General features: G+C 41.0%; 1 protein-coding gene across 2 annotated transcripts in view; it reads left to right on the top strand.

Annotated features, from left to right (window-relative positions):
• The window catches only part of ARMC2 (armadillo repeat containing 2), a 224,699-nt gene that overhangs the window by 125,559 nt on the left and 74,461 nt on the right, over positions 1-24,679 (top strand). For both annotated transcript variants that reach the window (XM_069598145.1, XM_069598146.1), the window contains 5 exons: positions 7,964-8,040; positions 11,689-11,787; positions 18,190-18,365; positions 22,964-23,066; positions 24,335-24,558. In XM_069598145.1, coding sequence (XP_069454246.1) covers positions 7,964-8,040; positions 11,689-11,787; positions 18,190-18,365; positions 22,964-23,066; positions 24,335-24,558 — 679 coding nt within the window. The remainder of the gene's footprint in view (positions 1-7,963; positions 8,041-11,688; positions 11,788-18,189; positions 18,366-22,963; positions 23,067-24,334; positions 24,559-24,679) is intronic.

Raw genomic sequence — 24,679 nt, 5'->3', positions numbered from 1 at the left:
ATATGTAGTTAAAGGAGTGATTTCAGCATCCTAATGCTTTTTATTCTTTCTTTCCTTAACTTTAGAGAGACCTTTTAGAAACTAATACCTCTTGTGAAGACCCATTCATCTGAAGCTCTACAGTTCCTTCAGTTTCACCTCACTTTCTGTTTCTCTGTCATATTGAAGTGAAATCCATACTTTACACCTTTAATTACGTTGACACAGACACCATTTGTGTGTCAAATCCCATTTATATGTATCTTTTACCTGCCCTTTCCCCCAAGTCACCCTTCTGTTCTTTCATTCTTTTGTCTTTTCATCTGAATATATGCAGAATATGTCTAGAATGATGTTTGCCATATATTGACTATTTATTTCTGGGTGGTGGAGTCCTAGATGATTTTCCAAATCTTTGTACTTCTTATATTGCCCAGCCTTAAAAATAATAAATATATCATTTTTTCCAAACATAATGAAGTCATTATTCTTTTAAGAAATTAAGTAAATGTGACTGAGAAACTGTTTCCTTTGGAAAAGACAGACGTGATCAGAATGATTTTGTGGAATCCCACCTTCTTTGACAGCATCTATTTGACAAGGATTTCATGATAAGCAAAGCCCTGGACTAGTGGGGTTGGGAGATACACAAATAATCCCCATCCATGAGGACCTATCTGACATGTCAGGCTCTGATGCTCAAGCGCAGTTCTTGGACCAGCAGCATCTGCATCATCTGGAAGCTTGTTAGAAGTGCAGGATCTCAGACCTGCTGAATTAGAATCTGTATTTTATAAGGTATTCAAGTGTTCTAATACGCACGAAAGTTTCAGAAGCACTGTTCAATGATTAATGCTAGAAGAGTGAAAGAACTGGAAAAAAAAGTGCCTTGGGAGTTTAGAGGTGCGAGAACCTACCTCTGACTTGGAGATCAGGGAAGGTCTCCTGGCGTCTGTGGGGTTTGGGATGCCCCTTGAGGATGATTTTCAAAAGAAGGGTGGGAAGGCTCTGTGTTCTTTGCTACAGGAGCAGCATAAGCCACGAGGGGATTTGACTTGGTGAGTTCAGAGAAAGGCAGGTGGCTTGTTGTAGTGGACACATGGGTCCTGATGCTGCAGACTAGTACATGAAGCCCTGAGAGGTTTCCAGGGGAGTGATGCTGGCAGCTGCATGAAGGGCAGTTGGAGAGGGAAGAGCAGTTGTAGCCGTTCCACTGGGAAGATGATAATGTGTGAGCTGGAGCAGCCCACTGGGACATGGAAATGGAGAGCAGATCGTCAAAACCATGTGGAATCATTTCCTCAGAAACACTGTGGAACAGGGTGAATGCCAGCAACTCTCCACTGTGCTGATGTACTCGTTGCTGCCATAGTGAGAAGCTACAGGGCTCTTCATGTGAGACCCCTTGAAACTGGAGCTGTAAAAGGTGATGGGGAGCAAGGAACTGTGGACTTTTAAATAAGGGAATTTAAGCCTAAGTTAAGCTAATGTGATTAGTTACAAAGCACTGTCTAATCAACTTTCTACATAGAGGACTTGAGTAATAACCACTTGGGTTTCCCTGAAGGTTCTGGTAAAGAATCCACCTGCAATGCAGAAGACACAGGCTTGCCTCTGGGTTGGGAAGATCCCCTGGAGAAGGAGATGACAACCCACTCCAGTATTCTTGCCTGGAGAATCCCATGGACAGAGGAGCCTGGCAGGCTATATATAGTCCATGGGGTAACAAAGAGTTGGAAGCATCTGAGCAACTGGACAATCATAACCAGTTAGTGATTACTGAAAAAGGTGCAAGAGTATCTATATGCATAGTCTCTGAAAATGTATATTTTAAATCTTGGACCACCAACGCAAAGCTATGGTAACCTTGGAGGATCTTCTCAAAATTTTGATCTTATGACCTTTCCTCTAAAATCATATTCTTTAATTTCACTGTTGCTGTATAACCATTTATGAAGAATTCAATTTTAGTGTTAGTTATTAAGATAGAGTGCTAGTATCTGGGAACTATGTGTCTGGGGTTTCAGGCTATGAAGACATGATACAGGGACCAACACCTTTTGGTGGTGGCATTCTTGAACTGCAGTCAAAAAATCAAAGAGACTGCAGAGCAGGGGCTAGCAAACTAAGCCCCATGGGCCAAATCCAGCCTACTTGTTTTTGTCAATAAAGTTTTATTGGAACACAGCCATGCCCATTCATTTATCTACTGTCTCTGGCAGCTTTCACACTACAGCCCCAGAACTGAGTAGTTGTGACAGAGACTCCATGACTGCGGAGCCTAAGATGTTTACTGCCTGACTTGAATCTATACAGCTTGAGTCTAGTTCTAAAAATGAAAATCGTCTTCTTAGGGCCAGGAAAATGTTAGCTCAAAATTTGCTAAATTTTCTTTTTATCATGTGTATCTGTTAAAATTTTCTTCTCCATTTTCACATGTAATTATTTCCCAAATGGAAAAAGCTTATTTCCCCCCTAATTCCAAATCCTCCCACTTATCTACTTCTTAATATCTTTTTTAGTTATTACTCCAAAGAAGGAGTCAACAAACTATAGCCCCAGAGCCAGATCTGGCCAACCACCTGTTTTGTTTATATTCTTTACAGCCCTTGAGCGGAAAAAATTTCTCCCTACATTCAAAAATCATTACATTTTAAATGGTCACAGGAGTATCTATATAATAGTCTCTCTTTTGCCACCTGACCCACAAATTATAAAATACATACTGTCTGGCTCTTTAAGAAAAAGTTTGTTGACCCTTGCCTAAAGAACCTTAGTCGTAGTAATGGGAAGAATTGTCTGAATTATAGCAAAAATGTGAATTTTAGAAGACCTGTAAAGAAATATACTTTTCTTTCTTTGGAATATAAATGGTCCAGAAGTAGATGTTGCCAACATGACTGATGTGTGGATGGGCAGTCGTAACCCAGGCAGGATGTGGCGTTAGCTTGTCTACAGAGCTTGGTTCTGGCGGTTCAGCATGAAAGCTGGGACTTGTTAATGACTGGGAAGAGAGACCCTTGTTTTTGCTCTGAAACGTGGGCTGCAGAGGAGGGTCCTGGGAATGCCTTTCCCACTCTGCTTTCCTCAGGACTGCAACCTGATTACAGGTGAAAGCAGAGGAAGGGCAGAGCTGGGAGAACTGCAGGAAGAGCCGAAGCCCCGATCACACCACACCTGAAACCTGAAACCTCCCCCTGGCACTCGCACAAGCCAATTAATTCCATGTACCATTTAAGTCAGAAATAGGTTTCTGTTATTTGTAGATGAAGATATCCCAGTGAAATGGCCTTATTCTGGCTTTAGGAAGGATTTCACAAAAGAGCTTTAAGGAATATTCTCTGGAATTGTTTTATTCTTGGTACATCAGAAGATATTCCAAAAAAATCTAATTATGGTCTTTAACAGCATGAAACAGAAAGCTGAGAAGCAGAACAATTATACTGGATGACTGAATCAAGATCTAGAAACATCTAATAGGCAGGAACTCTTTGCCAAGTATAACTGTGAAATTTAATGAGAAGGAGTCCAGTGTAGATGGGGGAGTCTGCCTTTAGCTGCATATGGAAGACAAGACAAGATGTGATGTCACCACCAGAACTGTTCATGCAATTTTAGGCTGCATCAGTTAGAACCTCTTCTCTTTGCTCCTCAGGCCACGCCTTTAGCTCAACACTGGGTTGCAGACTTTAAAAGGAATCCAGACAAACTGACTCTCAGAGTAACTGAACAGGCTGGTAAAGTGATTTGAAACCGTATCATATGAGGAGTAGATGAAAGGACTGGAGTCTGTTAATGGCATCACTGATACAGCCATGATAACAGTAAAAACTGAGTACTTGTTGTGTGCCAGAGCTGGGCTAAGTGATTCCACATCACATCATTTAATCCTCTCAACGATCTTACTTTGAGGGGCACTATCATTTACCACCCCCCTCATATATTGCCTGGTGGCTCAGATGGTAAAGAATCTGCCTGCAATGCAGGAGACCTGGGTTCAATCCCTGAGTCAGGAAGACACCCCCCCCCCCCACCCAGGGAAGGAAATGACAACCCACTCCAGTACTCTTGCCTGGAGAATTCCATGGACAGAGGATCCTGGTGGGCTACAGTGCACGGGGTCACAAAGAGTTGGACATGACTGAGAGAATAATGCTTTGACTTTTCACTTTCACATATATCAGATAGGGAAGCCAAAGCTTCGGTTAAAAACTTACCCAGAGAAGTCACAGAACCATAGGATTTAAGCCATAGGAGATGAACTGAAGTGCTGATCATGACATATTCTGAATATCTGAAGGCTTGTCGAGAGGAAGAAGGATGAAGATTTGTTTCATTAGAAGAACCAGGACCAGTGGGTAGAAGTTACAGCGAGACGGTTCTCCTTTGAGTACAAGGCCATCTAGTCTTATCTTCTTTAGCAGAGAGGGAATTTTCTTTTCTGGATGCCTCCGTCCCTGCTTCACGCGCCCTGTGAGAGACATGCTGTACTGTGCCCCAGAAACCCTGTTAGATTCACCCTCGCCAGACTGGAAAGTCCTTCCTCCAGCCTCATCTTCTTGGACTTGTTAATCATGCTCACTTTGTCAACATGCTGGACCGCATGAGAGCATATGTTCTCTCTCTCCTTCCTTTGGACTCCTTCTCCCCTTTGTGTTCTTTACCCCTGACTGTCTGGAGACAAGGCCATGTCCTGAGATTCTGGTCTTGGAGCCACTGTTCTGATGCTTCTCATCCCGGTGTATTGCTTTGACCTTTAACGGAGCTCCTTTCCTGATTTTCACATCTCCTTTGCCAGCGATCCATTTATCATCAGAAACTCAACCTGGCAAAACACAAACTTGCTTTACTCCTCAAACTGTGCTGCTCTTTGACCTCCCCATTTCTGTTATAGTGGCCCTGCTGTCCTTGTTGCTCTGCATCTGCCTTCTTGTCTTTCTCCAGCCTGGAATCAGCCACCAAATCCTACTGACTTTTCACTTAGAGTCTCTTGAATTTGTTCCTTCTTCTCCAGTCCCACCGTCACCCTCAAAGAATTAGTCCTTGTTACCTCCCTCCAAGTCTCCTAAATACCACTGTCATCACATAACTTCAGATCTCATCATATCCTTGTTTAAGAACCTAGGGCAGATCCTTGCTGCTGCTGCTAAGTCGCTTCAGCCGTGTCCAACTCTGTGTGACCCCATAGACGGCAGCCTACTAGGCTCCTCTGTCCCTGGGATTCTCCAGGCAAGAATACTGGAGTGGGTTGCCATTTCCTTCTCCAATGCATGAAAATGAAAAGCGAAAGTGAAGTCGTTCAGTCGTGCCCGACTCTTAGCGACCCCATGGACTTCAGCCTACCAGGCTCCTCCGTCCATGGGATTTTCCAGGCAAGAGTGCTGGAGTGGGCTGCCACTGCCTTCTCTGGGCAGATCCTTACTGACCATCAAATTGGGTCTGTTTATTCAACCCAAAGTTTCAAGTGGCTGTCCCCAATACCTCCCAGCAGAAACTTATTCCTAAATTACTCGCCCTGTGCAGTCACTCCCGACACACGCCCTATCCACCAGGCTTCTCCCACTCCTCCTCACCTTCGCTCATGCTGTTCCCCTCCTGAGAGCAGTGTGGTCAATGTGTTGGTTTGACTTTTGTTCCTTTAAGTCCCACCCTGTGGTCCACTTCTCCCTCTCAGTAATCACTCCATCCTCAGCACTTTTCTTGTCCTTATAACCTGCTGAATTTCTCATTCTGGTATTTGATTAGAGACTCCATTAGGGTTTTCCATTTAAATAAAAGCTTCTTTGGTTCCTTGAAGCAGGTTTTGAACATCTTCTGGGCAACACCTTACATGTTGTTTATCACAGTAACACCCACCACTGGATTGCTCAGACAAGTGTTTGTTGACTCAGAACAAAAGAGCAAAAGAATACTGACAATTTATTAAGTTCTTCAAACACAGCAGTCAGTGTGCTAAGTAGAAACATAGCCCTCATTTTAAGAAAAGGAAACCAAGGCCAAGAGGTTCAGTGAGTTGCACAGGCCACGTGGCAGACAAAGTTTGGACCCCTTTGATCCCAGATACTTTGGATCCAGAGCCTGCACCCCCTCAAGCACTGCACTGTGAAGATCACACAGAGGATTAATGGATGCCAAGGCCAACCCTGTGCTCTACCTGCCATGCAGGAGACCCAGGTTCGATCCCTGGGTTGGGAAGATCTCCTGGAGGAGGGAATGGCTACTCATGCCAATATTCTTGCCTGGAGAATCCCATGGATAGAGGAGCCTGGTGGGCTACAGTCCATAGGGTTGCAAAGAGTTGGACAGGATGGAGTGACCAACAATTTCACTTTCAACCCTGAGCTCTTCTTGAGAACCAGTAGGATCCAACACTGTCAAGGTTTGATGGTTGATAAGCAAGACCCTTCTTAAGCATCCCCCCAAGAGGGGACACACAAATGTGGTATTTAGGGGGGCAGCCTTGTCATGGCCATGTCCTCAGGGAGGAGGGATCAGGGACTTGGGAGGCCATTAGGTGCAAACTATCCTGCTTGACTTCAGCAGCTGTTAGGACAATGATGAAAAGAAAGGCTTGCCTCTATGGTCCTCAGATTTTCTTATTATTTCTAGGAGTGCTGAGTCTGGGAACGTATTTGGCCTTACACCCTGCCAAAGTTTTGGTATTTTGCCTTTTCATAGGATTTATTTCCTTTCTGTCTTCATTGAGATCTCCATTTGGATCTCTACTCTTGAGTGTTGACGAAAAGGATTCCATCCCCGTTTCTTTCTTTGACTGACCAGGACTTCTTGCTACCAGATATGTTGTTTTGTTGCTATGTATAAACATAAAGCAATTGTTTTGGAGTATTAAATAATCAGACTCTGGGAAGAGTAACTTGATCTTTTCTCTATTGCACGATAAGAGGAAATGTTAAATCCAGTGTTTTTTAAAAAAGGAAATGTTTACGGAAAAAATGATATTTGGAGAAACTAATCCTTGGGCAGCAGTCAAGGCCAGGGGCCAAGACACAGCACTGAACATTCACTGGGAATCTTACCCCAGCAGCAGCAGGAGTAGTGGATAGACAGACATACGGATGTTTATGGCTGACCATGGCCGCATGTGTGTGCATTTATGATTTTTGTGGCAAATATTATATCTGATGATAAAAATGAAATTTTGTCGTAAAACTTGCACTATTAATATCTCAGTGTTTTGTGTTTTTTTACCTTGGAATTTTGCACAGATATTTAAAAGTAAGTACTTTAAGCATCAGCTCTAGCTAAAGAGAAGTTATGTCCTTCATAGACTATTTCTACATCATATATAACCTTCCAAACAAAACCTAAGCATAAAATTCTGCTGTTGGCCAGCCTTGTTATCTGGGGACTGCCTGAATTTATTTTCTATTTTTTAACATTTCAAATATTTCTTTAAAATTTTTTTCATGGGCTATTAATTAATTTTCAAATAGAGATTGGAGACATAGCAATTTGGTGGAAAGAGCAGTGAATTGGACATTATGAAACCTGGGTTCCAGATCTGATGCCCCTGTGTGATTCCTGGGCACATCTGATCTAACTGGGAACAGGTTTCTTGCCAGCAGCACGAGTACACCAGAGTGTGAGAGAAAGAGGTCTCCTGAATGCTAGGCTTTTTTGATTCAAGCACAGCAGAGTTCTTTCTTATTGTAACAGTGACCTCTTGTGGTACAGATCCTTCATCAGTTTTTTTTTGGTTTGCAAAGCAAACTTTGGATTTATTTTGTTGTTGTTTCTAGTAACTGTATTTTGTATTGTAAGGCAAATCTGACTTGTCTTTAAAAGGTAAGTCTCAGCTGAAAATCAGAGGTTGATTAAAATGAGGTAGTAAGAGCACCAAACTCCATTTCATAAGCAATTCTCTGCGGTTTCTTCAGAAATCGTATTTAGCCTACTCTTAACACAGAAAGAGAACTGCTTTGGCTTTTGTGCTGAGTGCTGTGTGTATTCATCTTCCTCACAGAGACCAGGGGAAGAGGCGTCCGAGGGCTTCCTCAAGCTCCCGCAGCCCAGACCAGAGCAGGCTGGACATCAGAGCAGGTGAGGCTCCTGTGTTCTTAGAGGTCCCCAGCATCTTGTCCTCAGCATCTCCATCTGTAGGATAATCGTTTGCTTTAAAGATGTCTGATGTTGCCTCACTCCGAAATTTCCAGGAGCTTTAGCCAGCTTGGTCACACATCAGCATTTATTTTTATAAATGTTTATTATTTTCACAACAGTCTTAGCACTTTACCCTTACTCGACTCCAGCGCCTCAAGCATCTATAGGTTATAGTCTACACAGAAATGATTTTATAATTCTGCACTGATGACTGCACAGAAATTATTTTGTAGAAGCATTTGGAAGGTTGCAAAACTTGACCACACAGTTCTTAAGTTGATTGAAAAGGAGTCAAAATCATGGCTTACTTAAATGACACTATATTAGCTGCATCAAACCAGCCCTTTGAGGCTTTAAAACTGAGAAAATATGTAACAATGTAAATCACAGGCTAGAAATGCTACAGAATATTTTTGTGCAATGGGATATAGCAGTTAGAAAAATGAACTAGAGTACATTTATAATATTGAATGAAATGAATATAAACATAACATCACATGAAAAAATTAAGCTGCAAAAAAACAAAGGCATGTGTTGTTATGGATACAGATCTATGTGGTAAATGTGATAAAAATAACCATTCAGTTTAGCGTGGTGGTAACCCTTGGGGAGGGGGATGGTTGGGGGAGGCACACGGAGGGCATTAACAATATCTATAATGTTTCTTTCTTTGAAATGAAGAAAATGAAAACACAGTTAATATTTGACCAGACTATTTGTGGACACACAGGTGTTCATTACCTTCTTCGTATAATATTTTGGTGCACATGAACTTTTGTGAAACCAAGCTAATAATTCAAAAAATATTTTCTTATCTTCCAAACAAATTTCTTATCAGTAAAATGACTTTTGTGACCAGCAGGAATTTCTGTAGTAGTCAGGAAAATCTTAGACTGATTTCCCAGTCAGCATTGTTGCTAAGCATCTTACATGTGCATGCTAAAACCAGCAGCCAATAAACATTGTCAAGTTTTTGTGTCCCGAACTCAAAAGCTGTGGTGAAGAACTGTAACCACTGAGACAGCAAAATCTTCAAAAAAACATGCTGAAATTTCTGCTTGACTTACCCAATTTCCTGTTGAATCACAATTTTTATATTTAGCAAAGTGTGAACCTAGATGAAAGTGCTCTCTAGAATGTTAGGTTGTTGCCCAAGACGGAGACAAACTCTATTTATTTATCATCTGGCAACTTTAAAAAGTGATCACATGACTCCAGGCTTCCGTTTCTAGGGTAGGAGCTGGGTTAGCGTATAAAATGAGATTTCTTTGGAGAGCAGAGTTGGAGGAGATGCGTGAGGGGAAAGGCCATGGCTGGACACCCCAGCTCACACAGGGGTTCCTGGGAGAGGGTTGAAAGCAAACTCTTACGCCACAGTGTCTGGCTAACTTCTGTTCTGAGAAGAAACAAGTCTCAGAAGCACTCGGAAGGGCCTGTGAGGGCCTTTCCTTTCCAAAGGTTAAACAAACTGCTCTGTGATTTCTGGCTCACCCCTGTAATTCGGCTCTTCCTGGGGTGAACATGTTATCAATTTTGTTTGTCCTGACAAACGGTTTGATAATTGTGGTTTCTCACAGAATGGTTCTGCTTAAGAGAGCATACCGCATAGAAGGTAAAAAAAAACAAACAAAAACTGAGTTCAACTGAAATCAGTGAAATTTGGACTCATTGAAGTCTGTATTTCTAATAAGTTTAAGTTTGTCATGGATGATTGTCTATTATATTATTTGTCTGGCTTCTTATCTCTGGGCTTTCCCCTTGCCTTGATGTATGTTGATTTTATTTCTCATACTTTGGACTTTGAGTGTGTCCGACACCTGGGAATATGAGCAACTATGTTGTTTATACAGCTTGAATAGTCGTGTTTACTTTTAGGATCCATATCCGTGATTTATCAGTGTCAGGGAAGATTTGTAAGAGTAATGAGCCAGAAGATGGAGGTGGTGGTCTGCAGTCCTTTTCCTGCAGCTCCTAAACCTCGGGAGCTCTGAGAGCTGAGATACTGTACAAACTCATTTAGAGACAGTGCCTGACCTGTGCTGGTGGGAGTCCAGTTCTCGTTTTTGTTTCTTTAGTGTGTTATAGTCACATGCTTTGCTGCAGGGTGCTGCCTCAGAAGACCGTGCTGGCAGTGATGTGTGAAGCAGTGTGAGCACCATGTGTGCCTGTGCTGAGTCGCTTCAGTCATGTCTGGCTCTTTGAGGTCCATGGGTTACAGCCCTCCAGGCTCCTCTGTCTATGGGATTCTCCAGGCAAGAATACTGGAGTGGGCGGCCATGCCCTCCTCCAAGGGATCTTCCCGACCCAGGGATCGAACCCGCATCTCTCATGTCTCCTACATTGGCAGACAGGTTCTTTACCACTAGAGCCACCTGGAAAGCCTGAGGGCCTCAGGGCGAGGCCGTCAGAGGAGGAAGGCTGTGGATTTTGTCTCTAGCTCTGCTTCTGAGTGTCTGGCCCGGCAGCCCCCACCCCCCACCCCCGGCTAGACAGTCTTTGTTTTAGACCTTGAGATCTTGCCTGTGTGAAATGTAATCATGATTTGCAGTTTCTAATACGATTTACATTTCTGCCTGAAGTTATCTTTTAGTTTGCCAATTTGCTTCAGGGCAGAATAGCCCCCAAAGAGGTCAAGTGCAATGCAGTGGAGCTCTGTGACTTTGGCCAGGTTACTTAATAACCCTGAGCCCCTCTCTCTTCATCTGGAAAATAGTGACAATGTGGGGACCTCCTGAGAGTGTTGTGACAAAAATGCAGACCTGTTGGATCTAAAGTACACCATCTGTGGGAGTTCTAACTTGTCCACAGCTGCCTCCTCAGGCTGCCTCTCTCTCGGTGATCTGGTGATAACACACAGCCTGATACACTTCAGACAGGGATGACCTCTTTATTGATTTTTTTTTTTTTAACCAGGGAAGTGAAACCATGCTGACTGAGTGCTTCTAGATGCTAGGCACTGGGCTCAGAGCTTTGCTTACATCGTGTCTTTGAATTCTCATAACCCTGAAGGCAAATATTTTAATCTCGGTTTTGCTGATGAGGCTCAGAAAGGATAAGAAACCAGACCCCCATCACCCAGTGCATCAGTAACGGAGCTGGGATTTGAACTGAGGTCTGTCAGCACCCAGAGCTCAGGCTTCCTGTTGCCCCACACAAAACCACTGGTGTGAGAAGCCCTGGCCCCACAATACTGTGAACATTCTATTTTCTGTAGGAGAGAAAGTCCCTGCAGGCCTCCCTCTCAGAAAATTTTCCATTAAAACATTTTCAAAATCCTTGTTCTTTACATATCTGTAGTTTTCTATTTATTTTATGTTATAGAGGGATGTTTAAAAAGAAAAAACAAACAAGCAGAAACAAGCCAGAACTCCAGAGTGCCTCGGAGTTTAAAGTTATGATTTCTTTACATGATCTTTACTGAGTTTAATTTGATTAGAAGACGTGTAATCAGTTGGGTTGGGGGGGCAAAGTGTAATGTAATTCCAGAGTTCATTAATTTTAGGGATGGGTAACGAACTCTCATCGGCAGTGTTCTAGTTGTAACCCCTTTTTCACGGCTCTTTCTCTTGTTCTGTTTTTCTGTTGCAGGCTCAAAAGCTGACTTGCAAGAAAAGGATACAGAAATAGAAGTAGATGAAGTATTTTGGAATACAAGGATTGTACCCATTTTGCATGACTTAGAAAAAGGTAAAAAAAAAAAAGTCGCTTTAGATCGAAAATATCTCCAGTTATTTATATGTTCCCCATTGCCCTGATATTTTCAGTATACTCTGTCATTTCTGTGAACTTGTTCAGAAACAAGTGAAATCATCTATTTACCTAGTAATGTATGTATTCAATATTACATTTTAAAATTATACTTTTTTTTTTAATTTTTAGTTTTTTATTTTTTAAATTTTAAAATCTTTAATTCTTACATGCATTCCCAAACATGAACCCCCCTCCCACCTCCCTCCCCAGAACATCTTTCTGGGTCATCCCCATGCACCAGCCCCAAGCATGCTGCATCCTGCGTCAGACATAGACTGGCGATTCAATTCACATGATAGTATACATGTTAGAATGTCATTCTCCCAAATCATCCCACCCTCTCCCTCTCCCTCTGAGTCCAAAAGTCCATTATACACATCTGTGTCTCTTTCCCTGTCTTGCATACAGGGTCATCATTGCCATCTTCCTAAATTCCATATATATGTGTTAGTATACTGTATTGGTGTTTTTCTTTCTGGCTTACTTCACTCTGTATAATCGGCTCCAGTTTTATCCATCTCATCAGAACTGATTCAAATGAATTCTTTTTAACGGCTGAGTAATACTCCATTGTGTATATGTACCACAGCTTTCTTATCCATTCATCTGCTGATGGACATCTAGGTTGTTTCCATGTCCTGGCTATTATAAACAGTGCTGCGATGAACATTGGGGTACATGTGTCTCTTTCAATTCTGGTTTCCTCGGTGTGTATGCCCAGAAGTGGGATTGCTGGGTCATAAGGTAGTTCTATTTGCAATTTTTTAAGGAATCTCCACACTGTTCTCCATAGTGGCTGTACTAAAATTATACTTTAAATACCGCAAGAGAACCTACTTCTAAAAGTCCCTTTAGAATATAAATTACCACTGCTTCTGCCCAAGGAAATGCCAGTTTGAACTCTCTGGAGTGGTAGTTCATGAATGACAGTGCAAAACTAAAATAAATTTCAGTCCTCTGAAACGTTGGCCAAGTCTCACAGATCGACATCCTTGGCAGGTATGCCCATGGTTTTCTAGATCCGAGTGTATACAGTTGGCCCTCCATAGCTTCAGGCTGCACATCCACGGATTCAACCAGCCATAAATGGAATTTTATTCTGTGTTGGTTTGAATTCGCAGATGTAGAACCTGCGGATGTGGACGGCCAACCATACAGTACCATTTTATACACAGGGCTTGTGCATCCGTGGATTTCGGTATACTCAGGGGTCCTAGAACCAATACCCTGTGGCTCCTGAGGGAAGGCTGTATATCCAGTTTTCCAAAGGTTGAACATGGTTGTTGGGGATGCCACCCAGAGAGAGCAGTGGGCTTGGATGTGCCCCGCCCTTGAGCTCTGGAACGCCCCGGCAGGGAAGGCCTGCAACCCACGGGCCTCTGCCAAGGTGACCTGTGGAAAGCTTGGCGGGGAAACACCCCTGCTCCTGCTTTCTACCCCTTTGCTGCTCTTCAGGGATTCCACTTCTGAAGTTGAAATGGGCTCCTCTGGAGCTGCAGTCCTGGCCCACAGCACACATGAGGCCCTCACTAGCAACTGTGGAACCAGTGTCCCTTGGATGAGCAAACCAGCATGGTAGCCACAGGAAGAAACCCTAGGAGAAGCAGGGTAAATGAGTCCTGGCCACCAGCCCACCAGGAAAGCTGTGCAAAAGACCTACTTCCTTGAAGGTTCGAATGGCCTCACCCATCCTGGGCTCTCTGGGGGTGCTTGGTGGTAAAGAAGAAAGCACAGCAGGGCAGGTGACTAGCAGCACAGAGGCCTGTCTTGGAGAAAGTCTTCCGCTGGAAGGATTTTAAGAGGGCTCTGTCACCACAAAGAAGATTGAGGAGTTTGGCATTCGAAATGTAGATGAATCTCCCTTCTCAGGGGATGATTAAACCCTGAAGAATGGTATCTCTTTCACAGACAAATTGAAAAACAGCAAACGGTGGCAGTTTTGCCACAGGGTATTGGTTCTAGGACCCCTGAGAACACCAAAATCCGTGGATACGCAAGTCCTGTGTATAAAATGGTATTGTCAGAGAAGGCAATGGCACCCCACTCTAGTATTCTTGCCTGGAAAATCCCATGGACAGAGGAGCCTGGTAGGCTGCAGTCCATGAGGTCGCTAAGAGTTGGACATGACTGAGTGACTTCACTTTCACTTTTCACTTTCATGCATTGGAGAAGGAAATGGCAACCCACTCCAGTGTTCTTGCCTGGAGAATCCCAGGGACGGAGGAGCCTGGTAGGAGGCCGTCTATGGGGTCGCACAGAGTTGGACACGACTGAAACGATTTAGCAGCAGCAGCCGGCCCTCCACAGGTTCTACATCTGCAAATTCAAACCAACACAGGTTACTTGACCCTTTGAGATTCCTTTTTGTTTCTCTCTCCTTTTTTTCCTTTTTTTTTTTTTTGTGACATAATTTCAGACTTACAGAAAAGTTGCAAGAATAGTGCAAAGAAATCCTGTATACTCTTCCCCCAGATTCCAAAAATACTAACATTTTACCATATTCGCCTTATAATTCTTTCTCCCCCTTCCTCCCTCTCTCCCTCTTGCTCTCTTTTTCTCTATACACCCCCTACTCAACACACACACATTTTTCCCATTTTTCGAACCATTTGAGAACAAGTTGCCATTATGACAGCCCGTATTCCTAAGTACCCTGGCAAGTAGTTTTAGAAGTAAGAGCATTCTATTACGTATCTGAAATCACCATACAACACTATGCAAACCCAATTTAGATTTTGCCAGCTATCCTAATGATTTTGTTCATAGGAAAGGAAAATCCTGAGTACAGTCACTTGTCATGTCCCTTTCATGATCTTGATGCACTTGGGCACAGGCCAGTTATTGCATAGACTGCCTCCACACACTGAGTTTGTCTGGTACTCTCTCACCATCTGATGGCGGTTAGGCATTTCGGCAGGCGTGTAGCCTGAGTGGTGCTGTGTTCTTCCTGGGTATATCATTATCAGGAGGCACGGGATGCTGAGTTGGTCCATTACTGGTGATGTGGACTTTGATCACTTGGGGAAGGTGGTGTCTGCACGATTTTTCAATGTAAATTTACTATTTTCCCCTTTGTAATTAATAGTTCTCTTATGGGGAAAAGTTACTGCAGAGTCTACCTTGCTTTCTATTACTCATCAAACTTTCACCCACTAGCTTTAGTCCCTTGAGGATCTTGATTGCTTTTAGGTTCAAGCTGTCTTTTTGAGCCTACTTGGCAGATATAATAAACCAACCAGTAGAAAGAGGTATTTTGATTAGTAGTTTAGAATTTGACCCTGGTGCCTTCCTTTTTAATTTCTTTTAAGCTAAAACAGCTACTCTTGAGTAGAACCCAGCAGGCTGAAGAGTGTGTGGAGGGAAGTATCAGAAATAATACCTGACGTCTACCCACTGCCACAGAGTAGCCTGCAGCCTGGAATTGGGGTTTGTGAAGAAACTACCAGTAAGAGAAGAATGAAACAACAACACAAAAGTATTTTTCTTACAATAGAACTCAGTTTTTTTCCTTTTATTTAAAGTTAGTCTCAGTCATTTCCCATCAATTCATTTTATTTAAGCACTTAACTGAAAGGCATGGAAGGTTACTTAGCTATTGAGGTTTAAAATTTTTTCTTAGATGTTATTGTTGAAAAGAGCTAAAAATGGCCTGAGTCATTTCCTTCTGCAGGCGCACACTTCCTCTATGCGGGCTTTCAAGAGCACATTATGGTATTTATTTAAGATTGGTTTCCTACTTTCAAATTTTGTGACGAAATCTATCAGAGATAATATTTTGCAGCTGGACGTCTTATACCTTGGATCCTCGCATTTCCCCTCATGTGTGTGCTGCTTTTCTTCCATGTATGACTTTTGGTTTGGCTACCACTTTCAAAAATTGTTTTCCTCAGAATTCTAATTATAAAATTAAGTGCTCCCCTGCTTCCTAACTAAAGTCTACTATTTTTTTATATTATCTTCTTTGCTAATACTTGGGGCTTCCCTGATAGCTCCGTTGGCAAAGAATCCGCCTGCAATCCCGGGGACCCTGGTACGATTCCTGGGTCGGGAAGATCCCCTGGAGAAGGGATAGGCTATCCACTCCAGTATTCTTGGGCTTCCCTTGTGGTTCAGCTCGTAAAGAATCTGCCTGCAATGTGGGAGACCTGGGTTGGATTCCTGGGTTGGGAAGATCCCCTGCAGAAGAGAAAGACTACCCACTCCAGTACTCTGGCCTGGAAAATTCCATGGCCTTACTGTATAGTCCATGGGGTCACAAAGAGTTGGGCATGACCGAGCAACTTTCATTTAACTAAAGTTGCTAATACTCACCTCCAAATAATGGTGGACATGGTGACATTTTGAAATTTTGTTCCACTTGCGCCTTCTTTTCTCAGATAATGAGCATTATTCTTGTAGGAAGATATTGATCATTGTTTTCATCAATAGGCATATTATTAATAGAAAGTGAATCTGCATTAAACTGTGTTACAGGCTGTCAATACAGTATTCTCCCTGTACTGTGCACCGTCGGTGCAGAGATGCCTAAGGCACGGTTCCTACTCAGCGTATTTCTGGGCACTGGGCATGTAACACAGCGTGCATTTGTTGTTGTTGTTCAGTTGCTAAGTCATATCTGACTCTTTGTGACCCCATGAACGATATAGCACATCAGGCTTCCCTATCCTTCACTATCTCCCAGAGTTTGCTCAGATTCATATCCATTGAATTGGTGATTCTATCTAACCATCTCATCCTCTGCTGCCCTCTTATCCTTTTGCCTTCAATCTTTCCCAGCCTCAGAATCATTTCCAGTGAGTCAGCTCTTTGAATCAGGTGGCCAAAGTATTGGAATTTCAGCTTCAGCATCAGTCCTTCCAATGAATATCCAGGGTTGATTTCCTTTAGGATTGACTGATGTGATCTTGTAGTCTAAGGGACTCTCAAGAGTCTTCTCCAGTACCACAATTCAAAAGCATCAATTCTTTGGTGTTCAGCCTTCTTTAGGGTCCAACTCTCACATCCATAAATGACTGCTGGAAAAACCAAACTTTGACTGTATGGACCTTTGTCAACAAAATGATATCTCTGCTTTTTAATATGCTGTCTAAGTTTGTCATAACTTTTCTTCCAAGGAGCAAGCATCTTTTAACTTCATGGCTATGATCACCATCTGCAGTGATTTGGGAGCCCAAGAAAATAAAATTTGTCACTGTTTCCACTTTTCCCGCATCTATTTTACATGAAGTGATGGGACCAGGTGCCATGATCTTAATTTTTTGAATGTTGAGTTTTCAGCCAGCTTTTTCACTCTCCTGTTTCACCTTCACCAAGATGCTCTTTAGGTCCTCTTCGCTTTCTGCCATTAGAGTGGTATCATTTGCATATCTGAGGTTGATATTTCTCCCAGCAATCTTGATTCCAGCTTGTGATTTATCCAGTCTGGCATTTCACATGATTACTCTGCATGTAAGTTAAATAAGCAGGGTGATAAATACAGCCTTGATGTACTCCTTTCCCAATTTTGAACCTGTCAGTTTTTCCATGTCCAGTTCTAACTGTCGCTTCTTGACCCACCTACAGGTTTCTCAGGAGACAGGTAAGGTGGTCTGATATTCCCATCTCTTTAATAATTTTCCACGCAGTCAAAGGCTTTAGTGTAGTCAGTGAAGCAGAAGTAGAATTCCCTTGCTTTCTCTGTGATCCAACAAATGTTGGCAATTTGATCTCTGGTTCTTCTGTCTTTTCTAAACCCATCTTGTACATCTGGAAGTTCTCGGTTCACATACTGCTGAAGCCTAGCTTGAAGGATTTTGAGCATAACCTTACTAGCATGCAAAATGAACAGCATACATATATGTGTGAAAAATAGTATTTGTTGAATGTGGCATTGTATACCTTTTCTGGAGGAGCCAGAACATAAACAGGGCCTTGAAGGACCAAAATCAGTAGGGATGAAGGTAAGGAAAACATTCTGGGCCCTTGGAACTGTGTGACAGAGGGGTGAAGGTGGAGATGCAAAGCAGAAGCTTCCAGGGCCCTGAGCAGAGCCCTGGTGGGTAGCGGGCAGCAGGAATAAAGGAGAGCCAGTGAAACTGGGAGTTCCCCTCCTCAATACACTCCCCGAAAGACTGTGTGTTCTAGATAAGCTAACTGATTAGTAAAGAAGTCAACATGGTAGGAAATGGAGCAACAAAACAGAAAAAAAAATCAGATGGAAATGAAAAGAGGAAGCAAACAACATAGTTCAGGAATTGGAAGATGTTCAGGGAGGTAATTATGGGTTTTTGCATACCCTGTCTGTGTTTGACGTACTCGAAAACTTGACCTCAGTGTGCTTTACTCTCTTTGCCCCAACAGAAGAAAACATTGAAATGGTCTGTGCTGCTTGCACACAACTTCATCATGCTTTAGAGGAAGGAAACATGCTTGGAAATAAATTTAAGAGAAGAAGTGTTCTCCTGAAGACCCTATATAAACTAGTTGATGTTGGCTCCGACTTGCTGAGCCTTAAACTTGCAAAAATTATTCTAGCAGTAAGTTTTTCTTTTTTCTGGTCTCGTAGACTGTAGCACGTACAAGTTCTGTTAAATGCTTTGTTTGTAAAACATTACAAAGAAGATTAGAAATGCAATGTGTTCATTTAGAATCTTGAAAACAGAATTGAGGTGGTGAACTAACATCCCAGAATCTGATCAGAAAGTAACCAAGGAAATAAGGCTGAGTACAGAGAAAATGTTCAAACAAATAATCGCTCACATGTGGATTGTGGCAATTTTTTTTTTACTCTTGAAAATAGGCAAACACATTCAAAACAGAAACTCAAGTAACTTGACTGAAGATCAGTATCAGAGAGTGCAGACTGTGGTTTCTGCCCTATGGTTTCTGTTGGGTGCTTGGTGCTTCTGTCACATGGTTTAATAAATAACTTCAGATAACTTGGGCTGTGGACATAGTGGCCAGGTGCTTTATGAGGCCGCATGAAACAGAGAACCAGCTGCTCTGTGGTCACGGAAAGGTGGTCATAGAAAGCTTCTGTGAGGTGTTAGAGAAAAGGCCGGACACCAAATAAAACTGTCTCAAGCAAAATGATATCATTGTTTGAGTGCAGCCCTTTGTGGTCACAGCCATAAACAGTTGGAACCAAAAGATAAGACACAATTATTATAGAATGTTCTAAGAGAGCCGCTAAAACAAATGAATGAAGCTTTATTTACCTGGTTTCAGAAAAATAAAAGCTATTATGTTAAAACCCATAATTCATATAATTTAAAATCTTAGAGTACACAGTGAAGGTGAGCATTGGTACTTAGTGATGGCTTAGTGAGGGTGCCCACTGTTCCTTATTTCGAAGTCTCATAAAGTCCTTACATATTCTCTGCAGTTTTGGAGGGGGTGCATTCTTATTTAGCTGCCACCCTAAACTGTTCACCATCTTTGTAAAAACGGTGATATTATATGTGATGCAGAAAGCAACATTTCTTTGAAATAGTGATTTTAGTAGTAGGTTAATCCCCTCTCATTGGTGATAATTGATCAGTCAGCTTTAGTGTAAAAGAAAAGGCACAGGGAGGGTGTACAGTCAGAAGTAATAAGTAGAGATGAAAAGGTGACTGCATGCCTGCCCAGTTTCTTCTCTGGCCCTTGATTTGGGGCCCCTCCTGGCCCGGGAGAGCCCCAGTGTGAGACTGGAAGGCTCTCTTGGTATAGCTGACCTGGGCAGGACCCAAGCAACCAGCTGCCCAGGGACTGCCTTGGTCTCACAAGGATCTGAGACATTGTGCTCTGTAGCAAGCCAAAAATAAATAGAGAAAGGAAAATGCCATGAATTTGTTAATACTCTGCAGAGAAAATATCATCTTGGTTATTAAAGGTGCCATTCAAATTAATTATATACATGGCACAATTTAACTACTTTAGGGCAAAAGGATAAGTGATCTGCCAGGCAGTGAACAGATTCTGAATGAAACATGTTTAGATAAAGCCCTTTCTGTGACACTGACTGCCTTGCTGAATCAGGGGCAAGACTCCTCCAGGCTACGGTCCAGAGTGCAGAGGTGGGTAGGCTGTCCCTTCTGCTTGACTGTGGAACCCCAAGGTCAGGAACAACCTTCAAGGCCAACAAGTCCAACTTCCCATCTGCCGCCAGAGTCTTCTATAATACTGCGGGCAAGGCATTGCTTCCCTTAGACCTTGGTGATGGGGTTCTATGTAAATTAAAAGACAGAAAAAGCTGTTGAAAGAAAAAAATTGACAAAAAAGCTGAAGATAAATAGTACTAAAATTTTGTAATAGCCTCTTCTTTCTGCTAATATTGACTTTATCTACCAGTTGACTATTATAATTCAAACATTTAAAGTTATTTGTAGTTTTAAAAAATCCAGTGAGTATACTGTTAGTTCAGGTTTCTTGCATTTTTGGTTAAGTGGGACAGACAGCCAGCCTGACAGACAGCCACTTTCATTTTAACTTTTGTTATCAGAAAAGCTTACAAAAATGTATCTGTCTATTTTATGACTTTTTTTTTTAAGAGTACAGACATACATGCAATGTGTGAATGCAACTATATTCAGAAAAGGAAGACAATCTAGCGCCCTGTACAAGGGGGAAAACAGAAAAGTCAGCAGTGATTATATATAGTGGCAGTGTTATGAGTGATTTTTAAACTTCCCTTTAATTTTCCAAATTTGCTTTAAATCAAGTAAACTACTATGTTTAACATAAAAGTAAACTGCCCCACTGCAGAAACCCACTTGGCACCAGGGATTCTTGACACTGGGAATAAAATGAATAAAATAACCCCTGCCCTCCAGGCCAACCATGTGGCAGCAGAGACAGAGAGTAAACACTTGAAGTGCCAACAGGGCTGATGGGCACTGTGAGAAGAAAATAAAGCAGAGTAAAGGGAATGGCCCGCTTTGGGAGGAAGTGCTGTTTTACACAGAGTAGTCTACATTCCTCACATACAATGTTTTACTGTCGTTTTGTGTCTCAAAGTCATAATTTTACAGTTACCAAACGAGAAGGTATAGTAAAATGCTTTGAATGTAAACTAACCTTGCAGCAGCAGCAACCTTACAGCAGGCCTGGAAATGTTGGTTTGTTGGGATTTTTTTTTTTTAATGAAAACTCTGATACTAGGTGTTTTTGTTTATTTGTCCTCTGCCACTTTTTACTAAAAATGTAAGACTTGGGAGTGAGATTAGTTGTATTCATTCATTTATTCAACAAATTTGATTGAATACATAGCACAGGGTACCTTCCACACACACAGTAATAAACCATGGTTTTGACCTCAAAGGCTCATGAGGTAGTGGAAGATTGCCAGCAGATTAAAGTATAATTCCAGATATAAAGGGCAATATATTTCCCTTGATACAGATTTTTTTTCTCTCTAGTCACTTTTTTTTTTTCTGGGTTTTTAAACAATTTAAAAATACTAATCATTAAAAAAGAAAATGTTTTTTTAAAGTTTCCATTTCCTCTTTTCATCCTGCGAACAGAGGAAATTTCCATTCTGCCCGTGTGACAGTTAATGAGGCTTCCACAACAGAGCTTCTCAGATTTGAACGTGCACTCAATCCCCTGGCAAAGGTATAAAAGGCACATTCTGGTTCAGTAGGGCTTCTGGGACCTGAGATCATGCGTTTCTAATACATACTCAGCTGATACTGAGATGAGATGACATGACCCGTATGAGGAGCAGACTCTGGTTGTAAAATGAAACAAGTAAACCTAATCTGCAGGGTTAGCTATGAGATGTCATGAAAAGGGCCAGAGCAGGGGACAGGCAGATAATGGATAATGCTTCATGGACAGTACTCGCCTCTCCCTTCCTCTCCAGCTCAGGGCCAACCACACTTACCGTGGTATTTCCTACAGGGAACAGCTGGAGAAGGAAATGGCAACCCACTCCAGTATTGTTGCCTGGAGAATCCCATGAAAGAGGAGCCTGGTGGGCTACAGTCCATGGGGTCGCAAAGAGTTGGACACGACTTAGTGACTGAACAACAGGGAATAGCACAGTGCCTGGTAGACGACAAGAGCTCATTAGTATTTGTGAATCAAACACAGAATTACAAATTCCATTATCTTTGTCTTTTTAACTAAGTGAAGACTCATTAGTAACCAATGTTGAAGATAATTTTAAGGATACTTTTTAATGATAAAATAATGAACCACATGTCATCTTTTTCATACAGATATGTTTGTTTGGATGACCTCATTCCTACAAACATATTTTACATTCTTGCTACGAAGGCGCACAGTATTTCCATCTTACAGTAGATTATAGATGTCTTTTTATGCATAGTGTTCAATTATACTTTTGTGACTGTTTAACATGAATTGTATTGATGTTCCAGTTTATTAAACTGTTCCCAAATAGTGGACATTTAGGATTTTTAATTTTAATTTTTACTACTTTACGTAAGTATGCAGCTCATTTTGACCATTTGACTCAGTCCTCCTAGACTATTTTTTTAAGAGTGTACTTCCTTATTGCTTAATTTACTTGAATATTTTTCTGTGATTTAGAAGGTAATTTTAACCTTTGCATGTTACTTGTGATTATCTCAAAGCATTTCAGAAATAGGCTTAAATAATAAATACATATGTATTATCTAATCAGAAGTATTAGTTTTTCATTTTATTTTATACAAATGATAAATAGAATTTTACTTTCCCGCTTTCTTTTCTCTCCTTCACCTCCACGATGTGTTCTTTTCTAGGTTAGTTTAATCTGAAATTTTAGTATTCATCTTCCTTTATTTTGAAAAGTAGTTACTCCATTAAATTAAATTTATCAACATCAGCCCTTTCTTTTTCCTCAAATATTCTTTAAAAAGTAATAATTTCACATATAAGCACAAGGCTTTATGAAATAAGAAATAAATGCTTATCATTAAAATGTGCTTACTCTAAATATCATTTATATTGTATTTACTGTAAGTGGGTTACTTAGATACCATAGTTGGCAAATATGTGGCCAAAACTTTTGAAAGTTGATTTCTTTAGACCTTTTTATGTTTTAGACACACTCTTGCTGCACTTTCTAAATTAGATGTTCGTGTTGAAAAATTACAGCATGTCTTTATCTCCTTCTGCAATGGTAATGTGACTTCTTTCTCTGCAGCTTAAAGTGAGTGGAAAGAATCTTCTTAATGTTTGCAAACTTATATTTAAAATTAGCAGAAGTGAGAAGAATGATTCTCTGATTCGAAATGACAGCATTCTGGGTGAGTATTATTCAGTACTACCATTGAGCAAATGTTACACTTGAATATGAATGAAAAGTTTGGAGAGCAAAGTTATAATTAATGGTAGCTGGAATATTTTACATTCTTATCATATGCAGAAGTTAGGTAATGCCTGTTTTTTCTCTGTCCTTCTCTGTGTTTTCCATGTTTCACTTAATATATCCTTTGGAGCCTAGGAGGATACCCTGCTATTTTTTTAAATGCCTGTAGTAACAATATGTAACTTTACAAAGTGTTTCCTATTTAAAAATTTATTTCCTGGTCTTGGATCTACTAAAGAATGTTTTGATATGGTAGGGATAAGTAACTTGGAAGACATATATAACTGTTGTAGAAAATTGACATCAAAGTGTGTCAAATGTTTCAAATGTGTGGGTAGGTATTGTAATACATCCTAACTACCTAGCTAACAATATATAACTCTTTATATATCCTTAAATAATTAAGATGCTTAAATAATTACCTAAACAGAAATCGTTTATGAATTAGTACTGTTGATCTAAGGCAACAACATGGAAAATACTCTAAGTCCTTTGTTAAGGATAAATGATCTTTTTTTTAAATCCCAGCAGACAGGAACAAAGCCAGTACTGAAAAGAAATGTATAATGCTGAATCAGCTTGTTGAGAATAATAGATTAAAAATAAAGATTCTGACAGATAATCACACTGATTAAGAAAAATTAATGTGAGATAGGCATAATTAACCTTATCAGAGCTGCCTGGATTATCCTAAAAGCTACTACTTGTATGTTATTTGGATAGATGTTCTTAAGTTGTCTTAGGGAAGGGTGGATGTTTTATTTGAAGCATCCTTTTCTATGGTTGAGATATTTTTTAAAGTTCCTATCTTGATTAACTTCCTATTCATACAGCAGCCAGTATATTCTTAAAGGTTTGTTGAAATTTAACTCTTAGATTACTTTAATTATTAGTTATTCTGTAATAAACTGTAACCAAAAATAAAGGTTAGCCAATATTAATAAGAGGCTAGAAATGGCATTCAGTTAAAAGAACACTTTCTTATTTACGTATTAATAATCCCATCTTTTGCTGTCATTAATACTACAGAGATTTGTCTCATAAGCTTTCCTTTTTATGCCTTATGAGTAACTCTTAACAAACATTTGAACGTGGATCCTGGCTAACATTTTACAAATCGTATTTGATGTTCACATACAAGTGCTTTAATCTCTCTCTTTCCAGCGGTTCTACTCATACATTTGTAATAATTCATCTTTTTGACAGAATCATTATTGGAGGTCCTGAGAAGTGAAGACCTGCAAGCTAACACCGAAGCTTTCCTGTACTGCATGGGGACCATCAAATTCATTTCTGGAAATCCAGAATTTCTTCATGAAATGATCGGCAAAGGTGCTGTTGAGATATTGATGAATCTGATAAAGCAAGTAAATGAGAACACCAAGAAATCTGGGACATGTTTGCCTAATTCAGGCCACTTGTTAGTCCAAGTAAGTATTTTACTTGAAAGGTTTAGACTTGTAAAATTAGTTTTCATGTTATCTAATATCACTTACATGCCAGGTGGGTGTAACAGGTGGCCTGTTACCCGCAGCCAGGTGGGAGTGCTTG

The sequence above is a fragment of the Ovis canadensis genome, chromosome 8, assembly GCF_042477335.2.
Source record: "Ovis canadensis isolate MfBH-ARS-UI-01 breed Bighorn chromosome 8, ARS-UI_OviCan_v2, whole genome shotgun sequence".
Classification (NCBI taxonomy): Eukaryota; Metazoa; Chordata; class Mammalia; order Artiodactyla; family Bovidae; genus Ovis; species Ovis canadensis.
The sequence above is the reverse complement of the archived record's forward strand: the minus strand, read 5'-3'. Positions and strand labels throughout refer to the sequence as shown.